At 39.3% G+C, this 24677-nt stretch overlaps 3 protein-coding genes across 5 annotated transcripts in view; 2 read left to right on the top strand and 1 right to left on the bottom strand.

Moving 5' to 3' along the window:
* Positions 1 to 860: 860 nt before the first annotated feature.
* jarid2a (jumonji and AT-rich interaction domain containing 2a) lies at positions 861 to 10652 on the top strand. Of its 3 annotated transcripts, XM_068570586.1 has the most exons (9): positions 861 to 1035; positions 1144 to 1342; positions 2056 to 2217; positions 2857 to 3514; positions 4362 to 4494; positions 5522 to 5694; positions 5958 to 6107; positions 6837 to 7081; positions 7771 to 10652. In XM_068570586.1, the coding sequence occupies exons 3-9, from the start codon at positions 2146 to 2148 to the stop codon at positions 8962 to 8964; spliced, it is 2625 nt and encodes an 874-aa protein (XP_068426687.1). In that variant the 5' UTR covers positions 861 to 1035; positions 1144 to 1342; positions 2056 to 2145; the 3' UTR covers positions 8965 to 10652. The 3 variants fall into 3 exon arrangements, with proteins under 3 accessions (XP_068426687.1, XP_068426688.1, XP_068426686.1); XM_068570587.1 differs by lacking the exon at positions 1144 to 1342 and having other exon boundaries at positions 861 to 1102; positions 6837 to 7063; XM_068570585.1 differs by lacking the exon at positions 1144 to 1342 and having other exon boundaries at positions 861 to 1102.
* A 960-nt stretch (positions 10653 to 11612) lies between these two features.
* dtnbp1a (dystrobrevin binding protein 1a) lies at positions 11613 to 22635 on the top strand. Its single transcript, XM_068570303.1, has 10 exons — positions 11613 to 12015; positions 14501 to 14554; positions 14755 to 14805; positions 15180 to 15240; positions 15932 to 16064; positions 16896 to 17028; positions 17454 to 17476; positions 19990 to 20136; positions 20916 to 21047; positions 21180 to 22635. Exons 1-10 carry the CDS (start codon positions 11930 to 11932, stop codon positions 21437 to 21439), a joined length of 1080 nt encoding a protein of 359 aa, XP_068426404.1. The 5' UTR covers positions 11613 to 11929; the 3' UTR covers positions 21440 to 22635.
* Positions 22636 to 23728: 1093 nt separating this feature from the next.
* LOC137781199 (IgGFc-binding protein-like) overlaps positions 23729 to 24677 on the bottom strand; it is a 29119-nt gene continuing 28170 nt past the window's right edge. The window contains exon 34 of the mRNA XM_068569795.1: positions 23729 to 24597. Coding sequence (XP_068425896.1) covers positions 24394 to 24597 — 204 coding nt within the window. The 3' untranslated portion in view covers positions 23729 to 24393. The remainder of the gene's footprint in view (positions 24598 to 24677) is intronic.

Below are 24677 nucleotides of genomic sequence, written 5' to 3'. Positions count from 1 at the left end.
TAACATCTTTAAGGTAAGCAACAGACTGAACATGGATAAAAGAAGGAGTGGGTTGTCCCTCACAGGGACCCTTACTACTGAACAGTGCCTTGTTGTTGCTCCAGAGTGCTGTTATATTGTTCTGATAACATTGCTTTAAAATAAAAGCATGCAATACACTAGTTTTTTTACTTCATTGTTGAATTTGACGCATAATGCGATGCATCGCAGAAAAATCATGTCATCAATCGCGATTAATTTTTTTCAACTTTGCCCAGCCTTAATATATATATATATATATTTGTGTATATATATGCATATATATATATATATTTGTGTATATATATGTATATATATATATGTGTATATATATATATGTATATGTATATATGTATATATATATATATATATATATATATATATATATATATATATATATATATATATATATATATATATATATATATATTTAACGTCTGGGACGTCAAAATTGGTGTGTGTGTGTGTGTGTGTGTGTGTGTGTGTGTGTGTGTGTGTGTGTGTGTGTGTGTGTGTGTGTACATGTGTATGCTTCAAACGTGCATCAGCCGCATCGCATACCTTAATTGCAGGAATAGACGCGCAATAAAAACTTAACGTCGGATTGAAATAATCGTGTTTTTAAACGATTGTACTGGTTTCGGGCTGACGCCAGAATCGGGGGATGAGTCATGACATTTCTGCAATTGCCATTTGATTGATCGGAACGTCTGGGACGATTGACCTCGACCGATTTCCGGGTCACGTGACGGACGTCAAACTGGAATTCGCTTATGGCCAGAACTGACCGTAATTGAATAAGTACACGCGCACTTACATATAGGCAGGCCTCGGTTCGGCAACGACGGCTCACATGATCGCAGTGTCGCTGCCTCCCTGCACACGACAGCCGTGCAGGTGCCGAGTACGAAGCGGCATACCGGGCCAAACGGTGAATAACGGCACACCGGAGCCGCTGGGATATTTTTTGTACGTGATTCGTTGTTCCAGCTTTTTTTTCTCTCTTTTTTTTTAAGTGTGAGTGTGCCGATCGCTTAGGTTGGACCCGGTGTGCTTAGGATGTAGGCCGGTAATCCTGCTGGAGGTGGGTGATCGATTATTGTCTGGTATTTTCTTTCTTCTAAGGACTAATATGAGCATATTAGAGACGCGATGCCGCCTGCATCGCCAGGCGTCTTTAACGATGCTCTGGCTGCTCAGGATCGTGGCAGGAAGACAGAAACGTAGGGTGCCATCCACACTCTCCATTACATCCTGCGCTGAAAGAGACGTATCGGTTTGAATGGTTAAAAGCTGGCTGCAGACACCTGTAATCCTGCTGCAGGTGAATGGACGCTCATTGTTCATCAAATATTCTCTGGGATGCACTGTCGTCTTAATTTTTACACATCCTGACAGATAGTACACACACACACACACACACACACACACACACACACACACACACACACACACACACACACCCCAATCTAGTCAATTATATACTTTAACACGCACAGTGTTGTAAAAACGGTGCCCTCTCACGAGGCGCTCCCCATCTTCCCTTTTTGTGGATGTTAAAGATAGAGTATAGATGATCCACTGCAGCCAATGGGAGCTTTGGTCCAAGCAGTGTTTTTTTTTATTTTTTATTTTTTATCATAGAACGTTATGTACGTGCAATAACTAAGATCACACATTACCAGCCCTCCATCGAGGTGGCCTTGAGCAAGACAGGCTAAAGGGCAGTTCCTGTTGTGAATAAGTTGCTGATGGATGGGAGCAGGGGGTCCAGCTCTCATTACAGGAAGAATGCACTATTTTTAGTTGAAGTTATTTTAAATAGCAAATTCAATTGAAAAAATACTCTTTTAACAAAAGGTCATATTACCTGTTTTGAATCAGTTTAGTTATGGTTAGGGTTCGATATACAGATAGAAATCAATACTGTAGTTTTCCAGTACTCTCAGACTCTATGAAAGTCTTTTTTGAAATTAGGAAAAAACAAAAGCCACATTTCTCAGATGTCCTTTCTGTTTTGCTCCTCCTCTTTTCCAGGACAGAGTGGTTGGAATCTATGTTTTTCACACCTGAGGAAAAAAGCAAAGTGACAGTGTAAAAATCAAGAGGAGCAGGCTTATGTAATTCATGTGCCGTCAGCTTCCGCTTGGCAAGATGAGTACAAACAGGCCCAAACGGAATATCATCAAAAAGAGATATGTAAGTAAAATGTCTTTCCTTTCTATGGTATTTACACCGGTGCAAAAGAGGTGCACCATCTTGTCTTCTTCAAGTTTTGTGTCTCAACAAAGGAGATGTATTCACGATTCTTTTTTTACACTAATCAGAATCTCATAAATCACAAAATTCACTGCTTTTAAGTCACCATTTAGATGGGGCATCATTGACAGTAGTATAGCCCGAATCAGCTTGGCATGTGATCGTTCTTACACAATTAGTGGTATTTGTAAAATAAGGCCAGACCAGTGTATCCATTTTTCTAGAGTGATCAGAGGGTGATAATAGGACGGGGGGATCAAAAATCAAGCGAGAGATGGAATTTACATAAATTATGAAATATTTTACTGATGCAGTTAAGTCTCAATAAAAGGGAGATTTATATACCACATTATTATACATCATACATTATCATCATGCACTTATCAGGGCTCTCGGTTGGATCAACTATCCGGACACCCTGTTTCAGGCTCTAAAGTCACAATTTGTTTAAATGCTTCCTGTTCATTTTGTCTTTGTACTGGAGTGTGAGCGTTTCTAGATAATCTGGTGTCAGCTAAATGGTGTGTGTGTGTGTGTGTGTGTGTGTGTGTGTGTTTATGTGTGCACGCGCCTCTGCAGGACATCAGCGACGGGATGCCGTGGTGTGAAGAACGTCTGGTCCGCAAAGTTCTTTTCCTCTCCCTTAGGGAATTCAGAGACACGCACCGCGCCACGCACAAACACTTACATATTCACGCGTCAAAAAAAGCAGGCTTTCAGCGAAAGACACAGGCTCCACCGAAAATGATGCGCGCAAGTCAGAGTGCATACGTACCACGGCGGAGGGCCACATACGGACCGCCGAACACCCACGCGCTGAAAACCACACAGCATATGCACAATTCAAAACACCTACAAAGCAAAGGGCAAAAAAACACCTTGTCTCAGAACTTGCACACGAAAAAAAACAAATGTACTCACCCGCCACACAATGTGCAAACGCAATCAAAAACATGCACAGGGAAAGTACCGCACGCTGGGCAGAATGCACGCCTGCAAGGAAGTACACCCTCGTTCCAGAGGAACTCTGCTTCGACCAGGATGCTGCGCTCGCACAAAACGCAGAACGTCCAAACGCTGCCGAACTCCAGATACACAGAGACGGTAAAACATGCGCAGGCTCCTCAGCACAAGCACTCGGTGAAAGACACCTGCACACCTGAGAACACGCGGGTGCTGCTGGGCCCTACCACCACGGCCAGGACGCTGCGGTCACACGCTCCCACAAGCCTCAGAGGTCAGTACCAGCAATGCTCTTCTTCGATTCTGTCTTTGGACAAAAACAATCGGAGCAGTTCATCCATGTTTACCTTTCCCAATGGTTATCAACCTTCTTTGTGTTAAGACCTGTGAATTAATACACATTAGATCACATACTTCTGTTTGAAAAGATTTTGCTTCAAGGACCTCCAATTGAAAGGGTTTGGTTGTTAAATATTGAAGGACGTCATGACTACATTTTACAAGATTACATGACAATATTATAACCTTTGCCCAATGTTGTTTCTATGGTCACGTTTTCAGAATTTTGGCAGAAACTTGGGACCGAAGTATTGGTTCACATAAGTTAGATATGATTAAGACGAGGTTAAGTTGTCAACTACAGCTGAGGAGATAACCATGGAGGAAGTTAAAGCCAACTTTTGCTCACATTGAGCTCCGTCCCATTGTTTTATTGCACATGAAAATGATCTGCAAATTACATTGAGTAAAGTGCATCAAAGCTGAAGCAGAACAAAGTTCTGTGTGTTTGTTTGCAACCTGTTTAATCATCCGACTGCTTGTTTTTATTGAGCTTTCACGTGTATTGAGGGTACTTTTGTTTTTGGTGTGTTTGAAGTGTCCATGAAAGAAAACTTTAATATTGGATTTATGTTTCAGCTCTAAGCAGCATCACCTTTCATGTCCCACGTGACACAAAAAGTTTTTTTTTAACATACAAACTATTTCAAGTACCACATTCATTGTTTTTGTGTCTATTTTGTTCACAACGCTTTCATTGACATGACAGTGTTGGTGTAGATCATTTCAAAGTTGTGAAACTGCCTCATGTTAGTAACTAAAGTTTGAAATGTTCTCCTAAGGCTCCCTGGTTAATGGCATCAGCCGGTGTCAGTCCATCCTGTCGGCAAGTTGGAGCTGGTCCTTACAGACAAGCCCTCAACAGCGGCGCCCTGCAAGAATCCATTGCCACAAGGACGAACCCGCAAGCAAGAGGTCAGCTGCTCTACTGTATGATTGCATGTGTTTGCATGTTCATGCCTGTGTTCACGACCTGCCTATAAACAGTTGAAGAACAAGTGTACCGTGCTGCCTCCTGCAGTATTCCAGTACTACTCACCCTTAAAGGGCCAATATGGAGCAATAACATTCATAACCATGTTTTTATTTGTAAACAATCCCTAGAACTAAGACAAATTGCATGTTGCATCACCATGTTTTACAGTATCCCAGAACGAACAAACCAAATATTGGCACATTTTACATTTAGCAGCTCACGTTACTGGAGTCTTGGAAATGGTTGAGTTAACAGAGGAGTATTCAGCTGGTTGCAACCTGCAACCATGTCATCAGAGGGCACTGAACCCTGCACGCTGGCCCCTTTTAAATCTGCTCTGTATTAAATAAAGCCATTAAAGTTGGAGTTAACAAAAGTTGAAGCATCTTTAGTTTCTGTTAAGGTTTCAAAAGTGTGATGATTTATCCAATCAAATGAGATTTAGGACTAGCTATATGGAAAGATGTGTGTTCTGATGACACAAAGCAAAAGCATTCTTCTCATTTCCAAAACAATATGGCCGTTAATTGATTCTTCTCTCCCTCGTCCTCCTGATCCAACAGGTGAGGGAGGTGTGTGGGGAGCGAACATTATTTTGCAGCTCTGTATCACGCTAAACTCTAAGACCACCCACTGTTTAGCGGTCCAATGAAATTAGATTGATTTGATTTAGATCCCCTTTGTAACTGTCCTATACCTCAAATAAAAGTTGCATAAATAGTTACTTGGTATAGTTACACAGTTATAGAATTTATACATAGGTCTTTATGTTTTTTTTGTTCATTGATATAAATGGATTGTACACAACAATAGTAATAGCTGTCAGTATAACACAATACAATTAACCAGAGCTACAACATCACATCCTCCGACATATATTCGTAACATATATTTGTTTTTGACACGTGTACCTAATGAACTAGCCACTGACTATGTGAACATGTGTGAACATGTGTGCATGCGCAGACCACGGCTGCAAGCGCAGAGGAAATTTGCCCAGTCCCCTTCCAGCTCTCCGGGACCAGCAGTTTCAACGACACTGGCACAAAGCAACCACACCCACAACCTAGCCATGGTCACCTGTCTGACCAGACGTCGGCCCAAGACCGAGGACTTCTTGTCTTTTCTTTGTCTGAGAGGTAAGCCGCATGGGTAATAGTCTGAACTGAGTCTGTTCGAAGAGCTTGGCTGCACTTCATCTGTCTGAATTTTGTGTTTAAATTCCTCTAATATCTTTGGATTGTCAGAGATCCTTTTGCCAGTGTTTGAAGATCAGCTTCATGTTGGTTAATGTGCTTTAAATAAGGTAAAAAAAAAAAGCTACATGGGAATCCCACAGTTATTTTTGTTTGCTGAACTACATCCTCTGGAATCAACGAAGGCATTTTTTCTTTCACTTCAGGTTCAGCGGCGTTGCCTAGCAACATGGCCTTCTTAGCGAGTGGACGAGCGAAGGAGCCATCTGGCACTCGGCGTCTTACCTCCTGTATCTCCACCAATCACAGGACTGCAGCTGAGGGAAATAACATGAGAATATTCAGTAGAACCACAGGTATTCATCCACTGACCTGTCTGTGTATCGGCCTCTGAAGAGTGGCATTGAGTGCAGGGTGGATTTATTTATTTGAAAAATGTAAATTGACTTTTGTTGTCACACATTGTATCACACACAGTGAAATTAAGCCTCTGCATTTAATCCATCCTAGTATTGGGAGCAATGGACAGCTCACTCGTGCCTATTGCTCGTGCTGTCGTGCCTCGGTAGCAGTTTTCCCTTGAAGCAAACAGGCACCTACTCAGCTACCAGTTGCTGTTCATGAAACAGTCTAAATCAAATACTGATGCCTCTTTATGACCTTCATAATTAAACAAGACCATCAGCGAGAAGATTGTCTATTTCTATACAAATATTCTTAATGCTTATCAATGCCACCGGGTCGGATTCAGGCAAAATCACAGAGCCAGGTCATATTGCTGGGACCACTGCCTGGAAGGAAGGCATGGGAGAACCATGACGGCAAGGACCCTTTGACCCTTTTTTTTGTGCTCATAGAAACAATATCATGTTAATCCACAAGGACTGACAAAATCAATGTAAAATGACAGTTCCTGGTTGGAACTTTAAATACAGTCACATGTGTAATGTCTTTTAAATACTCTAATGATTGAGGCAACTTTTAATAATAAAAAAAAGGTTAACTCAGCCGAAAAAATGCTTGGCATGTTCTGCTCTGTGCTTATATAAATATATTTGTTCTGCCTTGTGTCTTCTGTCCGACAGCGCAGCAAGACTTCAAGTCTCTGAGAGGGAGGCCTAAAGGCTCTGCAGTGGTCAGCTCCTTCTGCCCACTAACCGCTCGTGCACAGAGGAGGCGGGAGAGGGAAAGGAGAGAGGAGGAGGAGGAGCAGCAGCAGCATCAGAGGAGAAGGAGGAGGGAGGAGACAAAGGAGGACAAGAAAGGGGGAGCTGAGAAACACCCGCTGAGACCTCGCCAGCTCTCCCTACAGGTCAGGAGGACTAACAAGGTCCGCTCATCCTTTGATCATGCGTGTATGTCTGAAAGGTGTCTCGTTTGTATCAACATTCTGAATCTTAACCTCTTAGCGAAAGCCAGTTGGTCGAAGAGAGTCTAAAAAAAGAAGATTTGATCGAGAAAAGTAATATTGTCCAAGTTCTGTTCTAACTGATGCTATTGTAGCAGCTACGCTGATCGCCATTTTTGTTTAGAACAAACACTCCTCTGCAGGTCAGGGTTCAACTGGAATGGCTAGTGAAGAAACAAACAAGGCACAGGTGTTCTGCATCCAATAATTGTATGCAGAGGAGTATCATGTAGAGGCCATCATAAACCATAGAGCCCAAATTCTAAAATAAATATCTTGGAGTATATCCAAATCCTGGTTGAGGCCCATTGGCTGCAGTGTATCTAAAGTGTCGATCCAAAAAAAGCTCCCTTTGTCATATCTTCCTTTCTATATCTTCCCCTCTTGAAAGTTCAATATTATGTTCAATGCCTTGGAATCGAAGAGATTGGCAACTGGATAGTTAACCTCGTTGTGTCCTATTGAACAAAACGTTATATTTTCTCTAGCATGTGTTCACCACAGACCTTATTTCAAGCATCGAATCAAAAAACACATTCTGGAACTAATTACCGCAGCAATCTAGTCCTCGGCCCTCAATTCCGAGCTATCATGATCTTTTTCCATTGCAGGTTGCCACGGTGACTAGACTCTCTGAACAAAAAAACTCCTGCGTCCAGTCAGTTCCTACGTTAAAGCCCAGCACAGGAATGGGCAGGAGGTGCTCCCCAAGACCATGCACAAGGCCTAACAATACCTGTAAAGCAAGGATCCAGGAAACCAACAGCAAACACCTCTCTTGGCACAACAGACACCAGCTGCCTCGCAATCAGCACCTTCCTCTCCACCACCGAACGGTCTCCGACTACTATAGCAACCCAAAGACCTTTAGCGGTCTCCAGAACTCAGTTAGACATTTAAGCAGGACTCTGCCGTTGACTAATGGCCCAGTCATCAGTACGCTAAGGGAGAACTCTGTGGTCCTGAGGTTGTCCAGAAGACGCAGAGGCCTCCCCCCCGACATTAGCCCCACCCTACTGAACGGGGTCCCTTCAGACGGCCGTTTATCAAAGAAGTACATGACAGTGCAATGCAACGTTGGCGATGTCCCATTGGAGAGTGAGATCCCGCGGAGGGAGGACAACTGTGAAAAAGATGAGAGTCACATTGGTAAAATCATCAGTAGCCATAATGACGAACTGAAACGAGACCTATGTGGCTGTGTAGGAGAGATGACACTACAGAGAGGCAGTTGCGTTGGCGAAGACCTACAGGGCACAGTAAACTTTGAAGAGTTAAGTTTGACCAGCGTCTCTGCTCTGGAGCCCCCTCAAGACATCATCACAAACTGTGACCTTAGCCCCTTCAGCAAGGACGCGTGCATGCATGCAAGAGAAAAAAGGCTCCAGAAAAATGCACGCGCTTCATCCACAACCCCCAAGACAATTACCAGGACTGCTGATCTTAGGCATGTTGCCAGAGCTGCTGCTGCTGCAAGGACTACTGTCACTAAAGCTGCTCTTAACTCGGTGACAACCACACACATACACACTGACCGACCAGCCAGTTATTCTGCCAAGCACACTCCTAAGGGCAAGAACATTACCAATTGTATTTCACCAGCCAGCGGTTACTCTATCCATAATTCCAAAGGTGCTGCAAAAGACACTTCCAAGAGGACCACGGGGGGCCTAACAGAGGACAGTACACCTGTCAGTAGCTGTTCCAGCACTTCCAATGGCCCCGTGAAGGGCCTTTCCCAGACCAAGTCTACTACCTCAGCCATTAGGACCAGGACCAGCCCCAGAACCCTTCTGAAGCGCTAACAAATGTCTGCTCTACATTTGGAAATGTTCACAAATTCACTAAATTTACTGAATTGAGAATTAATTTTGAAGGATTAACAAGGTATATAAAAAAAAGCATTGGATAATGTTGCTCTTATGCACAGCTTGATGATGGTTGTTGGCTGGTTGGATAGTGACGCAGTGACTATGTACTGTTATCTACATTTGTCAATGATTGTGGAATATTTTAGTTCCATTTGGGGGAAATCAATAATTAGAATACATATTTTTTGGGACTGTGACTGAGTGCAGTTTTTAGTAGCTTACCTAGAGAAAGCTATCATGCACACAGCCAACGTTGACATTCCTTCCTTTTCACGTCAACAGGAAAAATGTGTGCAGGATGGTCTAGCTTGATAACTTAAAGGTTTTCTCACTTACAATCCTCACCAGAATTAAAGAATACGTTTATTCAAGTCTCCTGAAACAGTAGTGTTCGTATGAATAATAGAACCAGGTTGAACTGTTCTTACTGTCCAATAAAAGATCCTGTCTAAAGTTGAAACCCAAACGTATCTGAAGCTAATATGAGGCTTCTGGGTTCTTTGTTTCAACCAATCACGCCATGGGTACCAGTTGAGTCACGCCTATATTAATGTAACAACATCAATAGGACTCAGTAGTCCAAACCAATACGGCAAACTACATTCCTTGTTTGTACCCTGGAAAAGCCAACAAGACCATATACACACGTAATATTCGCAGATGTGTATTTTGCATTTTTTTGCGTTGGTTCTTTGTGATTGTGGATTCCCCCACTCCTTCACTCTGATTGAATTCACATTAAAAAAAGTTATTATAATGGTCAGTGTGAAAAAGAGGAAATACTACAGCTGGCAAAATAAAACTGTTATAATGTTCATGTGGTTTGGACGACTGAGCCTAATTCATGTTGGGCATGTATGTATTGTTCTAAAATGGACTTGGATAATTGTGAACCCATTCTTTAAAAAGTCACGTAAGCACAATGGAAACATTCAGAACCAGTTTGTCCGCGTAAAACCGGCAACACAGTCATACTAATTTATTTATTTTATTTTCCTCTTCCACTAAATCCTATAATGCCTGTAAGGTCAAACCATTTACACGTTTTTGTCTATGCTTCACTAGGTGCAGTAGGGTGATATGAGATGGGCATCTCTCTCTTGTTGATTCTTTATCTGACTGAAGTTTGTGTCAGTTAAATTTCATGGCTCTAAAATATAATTTACATGTGACATGCTTATATATTAGAGTCTGTAGATTGATATACATTAGTAGAAATAAAAGGATGCATGTCCCCACACTGGATATCACTGATACTACTCGAATGTCAGAAGGGTTTCGGACTACATCAGGTGCTGTTAGTTTTCCTAAACTAATTTAGAGGAGGTTAAATAGAATAGTGGTAAGATGTTATGGCTGTATGAAATAAAATGAGTCAGTGTTGCACATTTCTAAAAGTGAAGTCTGTTTAATTCAAACAAATAGTATTTTCAAAAAAAGGGTATTTTAAAGTTGATCATTTCATGGTTCATGTGACATTAATGTTTATTTGGTAAGATGAGTGACTTTTTTCATCCCCAATGGAATATGAACAAATGAAAGGTTGAATCTTTGTGCAGCAACATCTAAGGAAACTGTAAAAAATGAAGAAAAAAAAGCCTGTATAAATGTGAATCTTTTGAATGAGAATTTGCAATAAAAACATTTTGCATATTTATTTGCTGGGGTGCATGTCATTAAATATTAATTGAGGCAACACATTGCAACAAGAAAATACCATCCATCCTAAAAATGATAACCTTAACCCTAAACTAATAATTCACTTACAAAGTGTTTTACTCACCCAGTGTTATATTGAATTCTTAAAGAACAATGTGTTTAATTTACTCAAAGTGTTTTACTCATCCAGTGTTATCTTGAATTCTTAAAGAACAATTTATTTTTCTCGCATGCCAAAATTAGAAAGGTCGCATTTAATTTAGAAAAATCTTTCCAATCCTTCGTCAGGAGGTTTTTGCGAAGCGTTATTAAATGAAAAAAACAAATCATGGAAGGGTTGGATGAGAAGGATGAGCTCCTGTTATTGTGATTGCTGAAAACTGTAAACTGATCAAACTAACTACTATTTGATATGCTCTCTTTGGGCCTTAGCCCTCATTCTTATTTTCTTCAGTTACAAATGCTGAAGCTCTTCAGTGGGAAGAGGAATTAAGTGCTGGTCCCTTTGGCTTGCCATGACTTTATGATTATCTTTTGAATTAACAATTTTGTTGCATTACAATTTTAAAACACTACCAATCTAACACTTCTAAGTCATCATCTAAACACCAAAATTAGGATATCTTTCGGAAGAATGGTGCACTTACATGCGAAAATGTATGACAAGAAGCACGCATGTTACTGTTCTCGATGCTGATTTATGTCGGGGTTTCATTCTGTCACATAACTTGTCTGCAGGCACCAGGTTTGAACCACATTGTTTTCTAAGGATTACAAAATTGTAAAAAAAAAAAAAAAGAAAAAAAAAGAAAAGAAAAGAAATCGAACCCTGACACACGAGGCACCAACATCGACAGAGGGGGCGGTGTTGCGCAGCTAGAGCTGACGTCTGCCCTTATCACAACATAAAGTAGAAGAAGGGGTTCATGTTTTTTCCAGCCTGCCTTTAAGGCAGCTTTTCCACTCGGCCAGGCTTCCTTTCTGCCTTCGTAAACATATATAATGTTTTGCTACAGCAGACATAACTCTACCACATATCGTCTATAACGTATTGCATCAGGTTTCAAATGTGTGGGAGTCACTTGACTCGAAAGACTCGGAGTCTGGGAGGCTGAGTTCAGGACAATATCCCTATTGCGCAGACGAGTACCAGAGCGAGAAGCTAGTTTACAGCTAGCTGGCCAGTGTAACAGTCGTGTTGACAGACAGTTAAAGCCAACGCTCACGTTACTGTTTTTAGATGTTAAAGAAACCGGAATTAAGAGGAATCATGTTTGAAAACTTCAGAGAAAGACTTCACATGGTCCAGCAGGATTTCACAACGGGGTTGGTCTGCATTCTGACATAACATTAATCTCTGCTTCAGCTAGCTGTAATAACACCCACTGTGGTTATCATTAGCCTCTTTGATTAGCTTTGGTGATGTGTGTGGTAGCCCTAGTCGCAGACCATAACGTGTCCACTTAATGGTAAAACAATCAAGATGTGACTGGCAGTTTTGTTGGCTAATGTTATAATGTTAGCTGAAGAGCTAAATGCTTTAACTTTAACTTTATTTGTTTTATGGCACACACCTCATGTTACCCTCTCTGAATGTAAACTAACAAGTATGCTACTTGTTAGTTGAATGTATTGACTGCGTAATTTGTAACGTAGCTCCGTTGAGCTTCGGATCCTGATCGTTATAGCTCGCTCGGTCGTAGCTGTTCCTGGATATTGCTCACAGCTGACCGTCATGTGACGACTTTTATTTTTCTACTTTGAGTGGATGGCGAAGACATGCTTCAATAAAATGATCAATAATGGAGAATTTATATCAATAACTAATTAGCCTGTTGGATCCCAATTCCAACAATGTAAATTCTAAAAACTCACCTTCCAAAATATATTGAAATTGAGCTCCTACAAAGATCTAAGCCCTTATCAAACGACTGCGGTCAAAGTCCGCGGAGCCTAGGTCAAGCCAGTCAGTCGCTGCTTGAAATGTAATGCTTCTTTATCGGTGGTGTTACGGCAAGGGGGCTCGTTCAGCCCCAAAAGCACGTGATGTAAATTATGAATATGTAATAAAAACATGTCCTTCATTGGTTAGTTAAATTTCCACTGGAATCTTGTTCACAAGGACCCCTGCTATGGGGTCCTTGTCCCTGCTAATTAACACAAGATTTTACTGTACAGCTTTTGAGGTAATTAAAGGACAAGTTAGCTCAAATTAAGTTATGATATTGATAATTACCCAATATTTGAACTGTCATTAAAAAAACAACATTAAAAGGCTTTTTAAGGATCTGTAATCCAGGGATTATGCCCAATCCCCGTATTTTTATCCAATAGAAAACATGTGTGGTGATGTCACAAATGCTGTTTTCTGAGGCAAAACCAAGAGAAGCAGAGGAATTGCGGAATGTAGTCCAATTGTCCTGGGCTGGAATACCTCTTCACAGGTGCCAGAACATGGTTGACTCCATGCAACACAGATGTGAAGCAGTTCTCAGAAACAGTCGTTATACAATTAAATCAGAATCAAAGGCCATTTGTATGTATGTGTATACATGTATAGTGTATACATATGTGTATATGGAATTTGACTCCAGTTACACACTGCTCTCGTCGTACATATGATATACAAATAAACAAGATGAATATAAAAAAGACATTAAAGACAACCGAGTAGAACATAGAAACTTAACATCAACGTTTAACTAGGATGTACGATATAAATGTATATTGAATAATATATATATATATATGTATATATATATGTATATATGTATATATATATATGTATATATGTATATATGTGTATATATATATATATATATATATATCTGTATATATGTATATATATATATGTATATGTATATATGTATATATATGTATATATATACATGTATATATATATGTATATATATATATGTATATATATACATGTATATATATACATATATATATATATATATATATATATATATATATATATATATATATATATATATATATATGTATATAGTATAGTAGTGCAGATGGAGGGGTCTGATTAATTGTTCATCAGAGTGACGAACAGTGGAAAGAATCTGGTTCTGTGTCTGGTGGTTTTGGTATACTTATCATCGTTTCTAATAAGGCCAAGACGATGACCATTGTCGTCTGCGAACTTTAGGAGTTTAACAGAGGTACAGGTAGTTCAGTGATTCACAGGAAAGCTAAATCTTCAAGCATTTTTCAGTTTATACAGTAAATATGAGTTTGTAAAGACAAATGCAGACACTGCTATTTATTTATACAGTCTATTATTCACTTTTATTTAGTTTCTGTAAACTAATAACACATTTAAGGACTTTTTTCTTCCTGTTTTGATTTGGAATAGAATTTGTATTGTTCCCAATGCATTGACATGTATGGAAATAAAAGCTTTTATAAGGATTTGGGGCGTTACTCACTTTTTTAAACGCACTGTTATTAATTTAAACACAACTGTAGCTCTATCTCCGTGCTTTTTGTGCTATCCAAGCCCAACACCAGGAATAGACAATCATTACATTTCAAGCAGCGGCTCACTTGACCAGGGTTCTGCAGATGACGGCTCACTTGACCGCAGTTTCAAAAGCTGCCCTGTAGGGTTCATATCTGTGTTGGGTCCTCGACACATTCTAGCTAACCAAAATATTGTTGTTCTGCCAGCCACTTGGTGGACCTCAGCTGCTGGTGTCCCTGACTACTTCTGTGTCTGTACTGTATATTAAGTGTCTTTGGGCAACCCACTGAACCCCTGTTACTGGTTAATGTGTCTATCTAACCTTCCTCCTTCCAGCTTCAAGACCCTTGGAGACAAATCCAGAGATACCAAAATCAGGAGGAAGCCCCGGTGAGTCGGTTACACTAACCTACTACATATGTTGACTGTCAGTGACGTCACCAATCTTGCGTCACCTATGAAAGAACCTCATGGGGAAACCTTGACTTTATCTTTTCTCTAGTCGTCTGCAATGATATATGTTTCATTCAGTCTCTGACTTGTATGAATGTTCACATTCTTAATTCATTATTCTCTTGACTGTTGTTCAGGTTTGAAGAAAGCCTTCCTTATTTCAGCGCTGGACTGGACATTCTCAGCAGGTACACACACACACACACAAACACACCCTGTACTTCTGTCTTCGTACGGACACTGACATAATGCATTCCCTAACCCCTGCCCTAACCTTAATCACACAACTAAATGTCTAACCCTAACCTAAACCTATCCCGAACCATAAAACCAGGTCTGAACCCTTAAACCGGCAAAAATATCCTTTCCAAAAATTCTGTGGTTAATTAAGAATGTTACGGTCCTCACTTTGTTGCAAGTACAAGAAAAGATACACAGTCAATGTCCAAAATGCCCTTAATGTATATGGAGGGTGTGTTATATATATATATATATATATATATATATATATATATATATATATATATATATATATATATATATATACAATGTGTTTCTTTAGGTATGAGGAAAGCTGGTTTCTGCTCCATAAAAGAACTAAAGACTGTGCTCAGCCTGCAGAGGTAGGACCAGTGAACTCTGTTCACTTCTTTAGATACCGTTCATTATTCACAATGCACAAGGAAGCGTCTTCTGGTGACGGAGGTGTGTCAATGGGCCTTGAACATCAGATACAAAAAAGCACATGTACACGTCTTTGTTGTGGCAGCAGGTTCACAGAATGTAGTCAGACATGAAATCTAGGCACGCCATAGAAACTTGTTTTTTCAACTCAAAGATATCATCATTATAGAGAAACGCTCAACTGCAAACATTTTTTTTAAAACAGTATGCTATAGCTGACCGGTTTCATTCATGGGTCAAACAACAGAATGATCTACGTTTAGTGGACCAAATTTTTTTTATCATTTCAATAGGAAAAAGTAAGAAGCAGGTCAGTTAAAAGTGAAAATAATCTATATCTGGTTTTACATTTTACATTGCTTTTACAACAGCAGGGGAAAATCTTGTTATATTTTGAAGACTTTCATACAAAGAGCAGTTAGCTGTTGCTAACGTCAGTAACTTAATTAGAAAACTTTGAGTTTTTCAACCTGGACCCTATCTTAACATGTTTTGTGACTAATGACAACAACAATTTTTGAAATTGGTCCACCTAAAGGGCTTGCTTTTTGCCAGTGACTGCCTCAGCTTGTTCTTAGTGTCCCATATTCAGATTTCACAAAGAGACCTTTCCATGTGTGTATGTTTTAGGCAGTGGATGGCGACATAGTGATGCTCTCAGCACACTGGGAGAAAAGAAGAACGGCTCTGACTCAGCTACAGGAACAGCTGCAAAGCTTGCCGGCCTTCATCAGTGAACTAGATGCTGTCACTGCTAACATAGGTATGGCGTCTGTTTCATTCCTTTCTTCTAAAGCCAGTCCACAACAGCAACAACAAATGGAGCCATATTTTCAAACAGTGGACCTTGAGTATAGTTTTACTCACGCGTCACAGTATTCAAATCCTGTACTTAGATAACTGTGTGCATTTTCTCTATATCAGAGTTTTACAGACACAGTAACTTATGTAAAACCTATTCCACCTTTTAAACCTTTGCTTAACAAGGCAGCTAATGCTAGCTACCTACACTATAAGAATATACTGGCGAGTTTCACATGAAAGTTCTCTTTTTCTGGCCATTTGGAGAGTATAATCGAACCCACAAATGTGATGCTCCAGATACTCAACTAGATCGAAGGAAGGCCAGTTTTATAGCTCCTCTCACCAGCAGAACTGTTTTTAGTTGTGTAACATAATTGCACAAGGGTTTTCTAATCATCCATTAATCTTCTAAGGCGATTAGCAAATACAATGTGCCATTAGAACACTAGAGTGATAGTTGCTGGAAATACGGTAGTGTACGTCGTTAACTTGTCTCTTAGATCAGAGTGAAGAAATGCAGGTGAATCTTTTGCGGCAGTCTTTAGTCAAGTGGCGGCTCAGCTGGCCAATCACGGCATGAGGTGGGTGTGAATGATGGATGGTCTGTTAAACAAAACTACAGAAATTAAATCATGCTGACTGTATGTTTTTTTTCTTTCCTGTTCTGTTACTTAATCTATTTTTACACTTAATTACACATTGTTTTAGGTAATTGCGTACAAGTTAATATGAACGCAGAGGATGAAAGGTAAGACTCTGTTGTACTGAATAGGATCGTGTGTGTCTGCAGCTCATTTGGAAGGTGACTTTGAGGAGATGGAAAGCCGACTGGTCTACCTGGAGACACTGTGTTGTCAATGTGAACAACAGACGGTCAAACAACATCACGTCAACCAACTAGAAGTCTATAAGAAAAAGAAGAGGTAGGAGATGCGCATGGATTTTCAAATGTGTGAGAAGAGCTCATTATTGACCCTCAATGCTTTTGGAGTGTTTTGACACTCAGTTCACTTTAAGGTGCTTAAAGTTGACTTGATTGCTGGGCCAGATTTTTATTTGTTACTACTTTGATCATGGATGTACTTAATCAAGTTATAACAAAGTAATTTTGTACTGTTGTCCAACATATCGGATTTTGACCTGCTAGAAAATATTTTTTTAAAGAAAACTGACTCAAACTAAATCTTGTATTGGCACTGATTTTGAAATAGTTGGTTGCAATGCTACACTTTGGTCCTTTAAAAGTTTGTATTATTGTCATGACAAGACAGGACTAAAACAAACAATCAGTCAAAATCAGTTCAATGTTTCTTTAGAGTAACATAATGCTTACTTTGTCTTGTAACAGGAGGGAGATGGAGGCGCTGGAAGGTGAGCTGCTGTACTCTCGTTATAGGCATTACTGCTTTAAAAAAAATGTCTTGTTGATGTCAGAGGAGAATGGGCAGAGTGGTTTGAGATCATAAAAAGGCAACAGTAACTCAAACTAGAAAATGCATTGGAATGCTGAAAGTTGAAAGCTCAAAGCTGAAATATTTCAAGTGTTGCAGCCCAAAACCATTGAACTGATCTGCTGAACCCTTATAGCTGAAATGTATAACTGGAAAACTGGAAAGGTTGGAAGCAAAACGGCATCATCTAAAGAATCAAAAAAGATTAATTACAATACAGGAAAAGCTGGAAGCTAAACAATATTACTGTCACAGTAATAGCAGTAAAAGTAGTAGGAAATTTTAAATGACTTTCGTGAAAAAATGTCAAAGTCCAAAAGCCAAACACTGCACTACTGAAAAACCTTGGGGTTTAATTTTTAAAGTGGCAGAATTGGAGATTGAATTGCACTATATAAATAGATGAAATACAATACAGGAGAAGCTGGAAGCTAAATTATAAAACTGTAGAAGTTGTTGTCATAGTTGTTGTAATGAGTAGTTTCAGCAGCTGAAGTTGTATTAGTAGTAGTAGTTTCAGCAGCTGAAGTTGTATTAGCAGTAGTAGTGGCAGCAGCAGAAGTATCAGTGGTGTAGTAGAAGAAACAGTTTCTGCAGCAACAATAGTACAAGAAGTATTCATCGTTGTAGAAGCAGCAGCAGCAGTAGCGGTCGAAGTAGTAGTTAAAATAACTGTAGTATGAGTAGAAGTAGTAGTAGTCGCAGTAGTTGTAGTGATAGCAAGATTCAAGATAGATTCATTGTCATATGCACACATAACAGTTACTCCTTACAATGAAAAGCATATTTTGCTTGTTCCTCCTTACACACAGAAGTACAATAAACTTTTAAAATTAGAATTAACAATTAAAGAAACAAACATTGCTATAAATGCTAATAGTATAAGAAAATATGTAAAATAAGGCACAAAAATATAACTACAATATTGCACAATCAGTGTATAAAGTGCACTATGCCTTGCTACAAAGATTTCAAGTATAATAACAATATAGTATTAGTAGTAGTAGTTTTATTGATAGTATTGGTTGCAGAAGTAGTAGTATTAGCTTTTGGAGTAGTAGCAGTTGGAGTAGTAGTATAAGTGGTTGTACTAGAAGGATTTGTAGTATTAGAAGTATTAGTAGCATTCAAAGTAGTAGTAGTAGTAGTAGTAGTAGTAATATTACATTACATTTCATTAAGCTGACACCTTTATCCAAAGCAACTTACAATAAGTGCATTTAACTATGAGTACAAAGTCAGAACAACAAGAATTAAGAAAGCACATTTTCTTCAATAAAGTTAAACTACAAAGTGCTATCAGTAATGCTAGCAGCAGTGGTCACAGTATTGGTAAAATAACTAAGTATTTTATTTATTTATTTTTTTAAATCATCATTTCAGCTTCATGTTAAGATTGGATTCTGTTGTCATATGTGTACGACCAGCAAAACATTTTTTACGTTTTGACCTAAAATAGTGTATGAAGCGGCACAATCCTTCTTTTTTTTCACAAGATTCTGAAGCTTCTGATGTCACATGCTTTGAGCTATGCAACATGTCAGAAAAGGTCTGAAAAAAAACAAACGGTGACGATTCAAAAAGTATAAAAGAGATTAAAAAGCTGAATCACACAGTAAAAGTTAAAGAGGTTGTCAACATTTTAAAGTTAACAAGGTGTATGTTGCTGAAAGTATGCAGAACTTTTAAGCTTTTAAAGTTGAAAAAGTATAAGAAGATTTAAAGATTTTCTCCTTAGAGATCCCATTAAAAAAATAAATCGATGTGTCCTTAAAGAGCTGAATATTTTGATTGATTAACAACATTCGAACAATAATCTCTGGTTAAACCAATGGATGCAGAATACCATCTCTGAACTCACAACACATGAAACCTTGAAGCAGATGGCCTGCAGCAGCAGACCACTCCTGTCAGCTAATTACAGGAAACTGAGGCTACAATGTTTACAGGTTCTCCAAAATTGGACAATAGAATATTGGAATAATGCTGCCTTGTCTGATGAGTGTCGATTTCAGCTGCGACATTCAGATCGTAGGGTCAGAAAGACAGCATTGATCCATCCTGCCTTGTATAGTAACGGTTCAGGCTGGTGTAATGGTGTGGCGGATATTTTCTTGGCATACTTTGGGCCCCTTTACCAATTGAGCATGGTTTAAACGCCACTGGCTACTGGAGTATTGTTACTGACCATGTCCATCCTTTTATGACAACAGTGTGCCCATATTCTAATAATTAATTCCAGCAGAGGAATGAACCATGTAATGAAGTTCAAATCAAACGTTTCTTTAACAGTATACAGACTAACTGACAATTGCTGCTGGTAAAATGTTATGATGCAAAGTTTTTTGATTTCCTCTTTCACCTAAATTGGCCCCACAAATGCCATTGTACTATTTTCTCTTAGAGACTAGAGGATATTCTTCTTTTTTTTAGTGGAACTGAATTCTGAGCATGCTCAGAAGCTGGCAGAGCTGGAGCAGGCAATGCAACAGAAACTGAGAGAACGACAGAAAGTCTACGAGGAAGCCTTTAACCAAGACATGCAGCAGTACCTGTCCACCGGATACCTATGTCACAGAGGTATGGCTCTCTGGAGCTTTTACTTCCTGTTAATATTAAACAATAACACCATAAGTGGAAATAGAGATTTTTTCGCAAATTAAAAGTTACAAGGATATCCTAACCAGTTTTGACACTTGTGTTTTTATATCACCAATTAAGTGTGATTGAATGCATTTTTAAATGTACTGTATAAACACAGCAGTGTTGTGTCAGTCGGGGGTTGGTACCTTGAAACTGTACTAAAGTAAAAATACTAGTAAAATGACAAATACTGGCCCCTATTCGTATGTGGGTTGCACCCATGAAATATTTTTTATGGGCGCAACCCATACTCAGCACATACCCATTATATTGATCTGGTTAATTGTAGGATATGTCATCTAAGCATTTGATAATATTCATGCCAAATTGAGTTCTTGATTGTGGGTTGTAAAGTCAACCTGATTGTTGAGCTCATTGTCGCCGACTACATTAAGTTAGTTATTAAAAAGTTGTCCAAAACGACTTGCAATAAGTTAATTGAACCACGTTTACCCCCAAAGATTTTACTTTTTTTTTTTGTTATTCACCAAAAATGGTCCAAACATGTGTAGAGTTTCTGCGGTCCGTATGTCAATGGGGTTCTTCCACCATTGTGGAGCTTAGACAGAGACTTTGTAGAGTGGCGGCCGGGTTGAGTGCTGAGGAGAGGGGCAGTGTGGGAGGTTGAGGTGTGTGGATGTGCACTCTAGTGCACTATGTGGGTATCCATGTGTGTGTGTGGGTATTCATGTGTGCGTGTGCGTACGCATGCGCAGAGCCAACAGGAGCTGATGTGCGTGTTCTGGATCAGATGACAGTAACTAACATATCGGACCATGAGGCTCTGGATGACTTCCTCAACTCCGTTGGTGATGAGGACATTAGCACAGGATCATCACTGACCTCAGGTAACCCCGACTTATGTAGACGTAGAAAAGGATATTGTTCAGGTTTAATTAATACCACTACTACTATCGAGGTCTCCGGGTGATGCTCATCTACTGAGAGTGAAGCTTTTGGTTACTCGGCTTCTCGAACAGGTCCGGACCTCGAGTCCTGCTCTTCTGAATCTTTGAGAAGCCAATCAACCCGAGCCACTCCCACAGTCAGCCAAGCATCTAACCAGGATGCAGAGTGGGAACAGGACGAGGAAGCAGCCAGCGAAGAGAGCAACGAACCTCTGGTGCAGTCGGATGAAGAGGACATCCAGCCTGACATGTTGTTGGTCAGCTTACAGGATGTTGGCGAAAGGAGGGGCTCCGACGAGACCAACCCTGCAGGGGACCTGCCCTGCGGGTAACCTAGCAATCAGACCATTGAAAACAGGGTAAAGACTAACTACTGTTACCCCTGTAGTGCCCTCTTGCTTTGACGCAGCTCACATCTCCAGCCGACATGAGCAGCACTTTACTGCTTGTTTCCTATGAGGTTTGATACGAAAACATACCCTCTAACACAAATGCTGATTTTTCAGATGGTACGAACATTTGTGCTGAGCTGTCACTCAGTAATGTTAACAAACTAAGACAATGTAGATTTGCCTTTTGATCAAATTGATTTAAAAAAAAAAAAGATTAAAAAAATAGAGGTCTTCCAGCACCATTCTTTCCTTCCGGATTCTGATACCTAAACTTGCGTGTCAACTGATACCGTGTATTGATCAGATACCAGTGCATTAACAATTAAAAAAAGTTAAACTGGTCATAATTCCCTTTCAAATACCTATTTGATATTACTATAGAAACATCTCCTTCAAACTGTATTCACGTTTCTAACCAAAAACTACTTTTTACAAGATTACAATTGAACAAGTCATAATAATGTTATAATTTACATTTGCCCATTACAAACTTTTACTCGATAGAGCTTGAACCCATAATGGTGCTACTCAATGCAACCTTCCTTAATGTTAGCTCTTAGCTTCGTTAGCAGGGCTGTGCTGCTTACGGCTAACATGTATTAGTTCTTCTCTTGCCAACTTCAACACAGATTTGTAAATTTGGGCAAAAGTGTGTTTAACCAAAGATGTGTGTACTAGTTTGCACATGTGCAGTACCGATCCAGATATACGTATCGGGAAGCGACTGATACATGTTGCTGCTGTTTATCTGTAGCTTAAGTGAGATAACATGACATATGATCCATACACTCTATATACCCAATCCAACATTTCGGGGGGCATTTCTGATAATGGTATCAAAATTAAACATGACAGTTGCCACAGTGTTAAGAAGTTGTTTGAGTGTACAGTAATCTCGAAACATTTTTAAGTTCAAGCTTATCCATCTGTAGGAAATTTTGTATAGAAGTTACCTTATTTAACTGTTTAAGTCCTCAATATACAGATTTATTGTATTGTATTTCCCTTTGTGCTCACTATTATGCATGGAGCTGATACAGCAACCATACTGTGCAACAGAGAAGTATATATGTACACCTCTCTGCATGCGGCCTTGATGACGCTTAAATCTCACAATAAAGTTCTGTAAACTTCAAGAGTGGCTGGAGATTTTGTCCTCATTAGACTTTTTTTTCCTATTCTCTTGTGTTGTGCCTGCGGGATGTGTTAGCAAGCTTTAACAAAAAAAGCTGTTCTGTACTGAAAGACAACAATCAAATACATTATATTTATAATTAATATAATTGCATGATCAAAATAATACAGAATAACACCAGATGGATTCTTCAACATTCATGTATTGAATTGTGTTTAAACACAACTATCACTGGTCATATTATTACCGGACTATTTGCCGACTTGAGCCACACGCGAAAGCACGTATTGTTCTGTAGTTTCTGTCCTTAACGAGCCCCGCGCGAGCGAGTCGCCTCTCAAAGCTTCACAAGCGGCCACCGGCAGCTCGCGCTGCAAGCTCAGCGGACCCGGATTGAACATTAATCGCGCATGCGCAAAGCCGCCGCTGATACCTGTCAACTGTCCTTCACATCTCCACCTCATTCAACCAGAGGTCAGTGCACTTGTTCAAGCCAACACAGACTGGATTTTTCTCTCTGAGGAAGAAAAACTAAACTGAACTGAAAACATGAAAAGCATTTATTGCTTTTGTATAAAGTGAATAAATGACTGGTCTTTAACATCTTTAAGGTATGCAACAGACTAAACATGGACCAAAGAAGGAGTGGCTTGTCCCTCACAGGGACCCTTACTGCTTAACAGTACCTGTTCAAAAAAAAAAAAAAAAATATATATATATATATATATTATAATTATAATATATCCAGCAAGATTTGCTAAAAAGTGTTTTCAACTCCATGGTTCAGGGCCTTAACAACATCCCACATACTAATAACACACATTTTTGGAAAGTTTAGGACCTGATGGATCTATTCTGCAACGGAAAGCACTGCAAAACAAAGCTTTCACATATTAGGAAGGTGTTTTAGTAAATTAACTGTGTCATTCGGTTCAAAAATAGAAAGGTTACTTGTTCTATGGGAAAACTGTTGGATTTGTGCGTGCAGAGCACAAAAAAAGAAAAGAAAAGCACAAGTGTAAAGTAGCAATGGTGCAAGGTAATGGTCACTATTTGGAGCAATCACAGACACAACAAACTGGGACGTTGCTGACATGCATTTAATGATCATTAAAAAATACGTAATTAGTATAGACTGAAATGTATTGTATACGTGTTCGAAGGGACTTACACACATTACATACTGTAATCATCCACAATCACTGTTGTATATTGTACACACAAACTGTCCTCCGTGAAGGTTCAGTTTTTGTCAAAATTGTTTTAAGAACAACAATTTAAAAGTCTAAGAGTTTGAAGCAAAAGCTGAGCATTGGAAGATTAATGAAGGCAGAATTAATAAACAAAGTGGTTTTAGTTGTTATTATGACCCGCAATAAATAGTATGCAGGCAGACTTAAAAGTAACAGAAAATAGTCTGATTATTTTATTGTTGAATATTTATTTATAGAATTACCATCAAACATGCTATCTATGTTAGTGAGATATATTATAGATAGAAAATGTTGGCCATATTAGTTACTGCGTTAGTTTCAATAGGAAGAGGATGTTTACGTCTTTAAAATGTATTTATCAAGTTGATGAACATGGGTTTTTCTTATCTGATCTTAAGGTCAGATTTTTGATAAATGCCCAGTTTCTTTAATTGTAAAAACAACATGACCATGAATATAGCTGTTAAAATTATAATAAAAGCTTGTAGCAAACATCATTGCTGTGTATATTCTTAGATGAAGAGAATATAATATTTTTTGCTGCTCTATTCTGCTTTGTAGCAACCCCTAACTCCCTTCCGGAGTCCACAGCTTTTCTTTCCTTTGCAGGGTTTGTCCTTACAAGACACAATCCCTCCGCGGCAGACACAGAAGCGTTGGCAGTCGTTTTCAGGGTAGAACTTCTGACCTGAAACAATGTACCGGCCGTTGAAGTTGCAGCCGCAATTAGCCAATGGCACGCAGCGATCCTGGAAGGTCAAAGTTTAGTCAGGACACTATCACTGTGTTACAGCCAATATCACAATCAGAAACGTTTAATTGCTACGTA

The sequence above is a fragment of the Clinocottus analis genome, unplaced genomic scaffold (genome assembly GCF_023055335.1).
Source record: "Clinocottus analis isolate CAN_PGR_092001 unplaced genomic scaffold, fCliAna1.0.p SCAF_9, whole genome shotgun sequence".
In the NCBI taxonomy this organism is placed as follows: Eukaryota; Metazoa; Chordata; class Actinopteri; order Perciformes; family Cottidae; genus Clinocottus; species Clinocottus analis.
The sequence above is the reverse complement of the archived record's forward strand: the minus strand, read 5'-3'. Positions and strand labels throughout refer to the sequence as shown.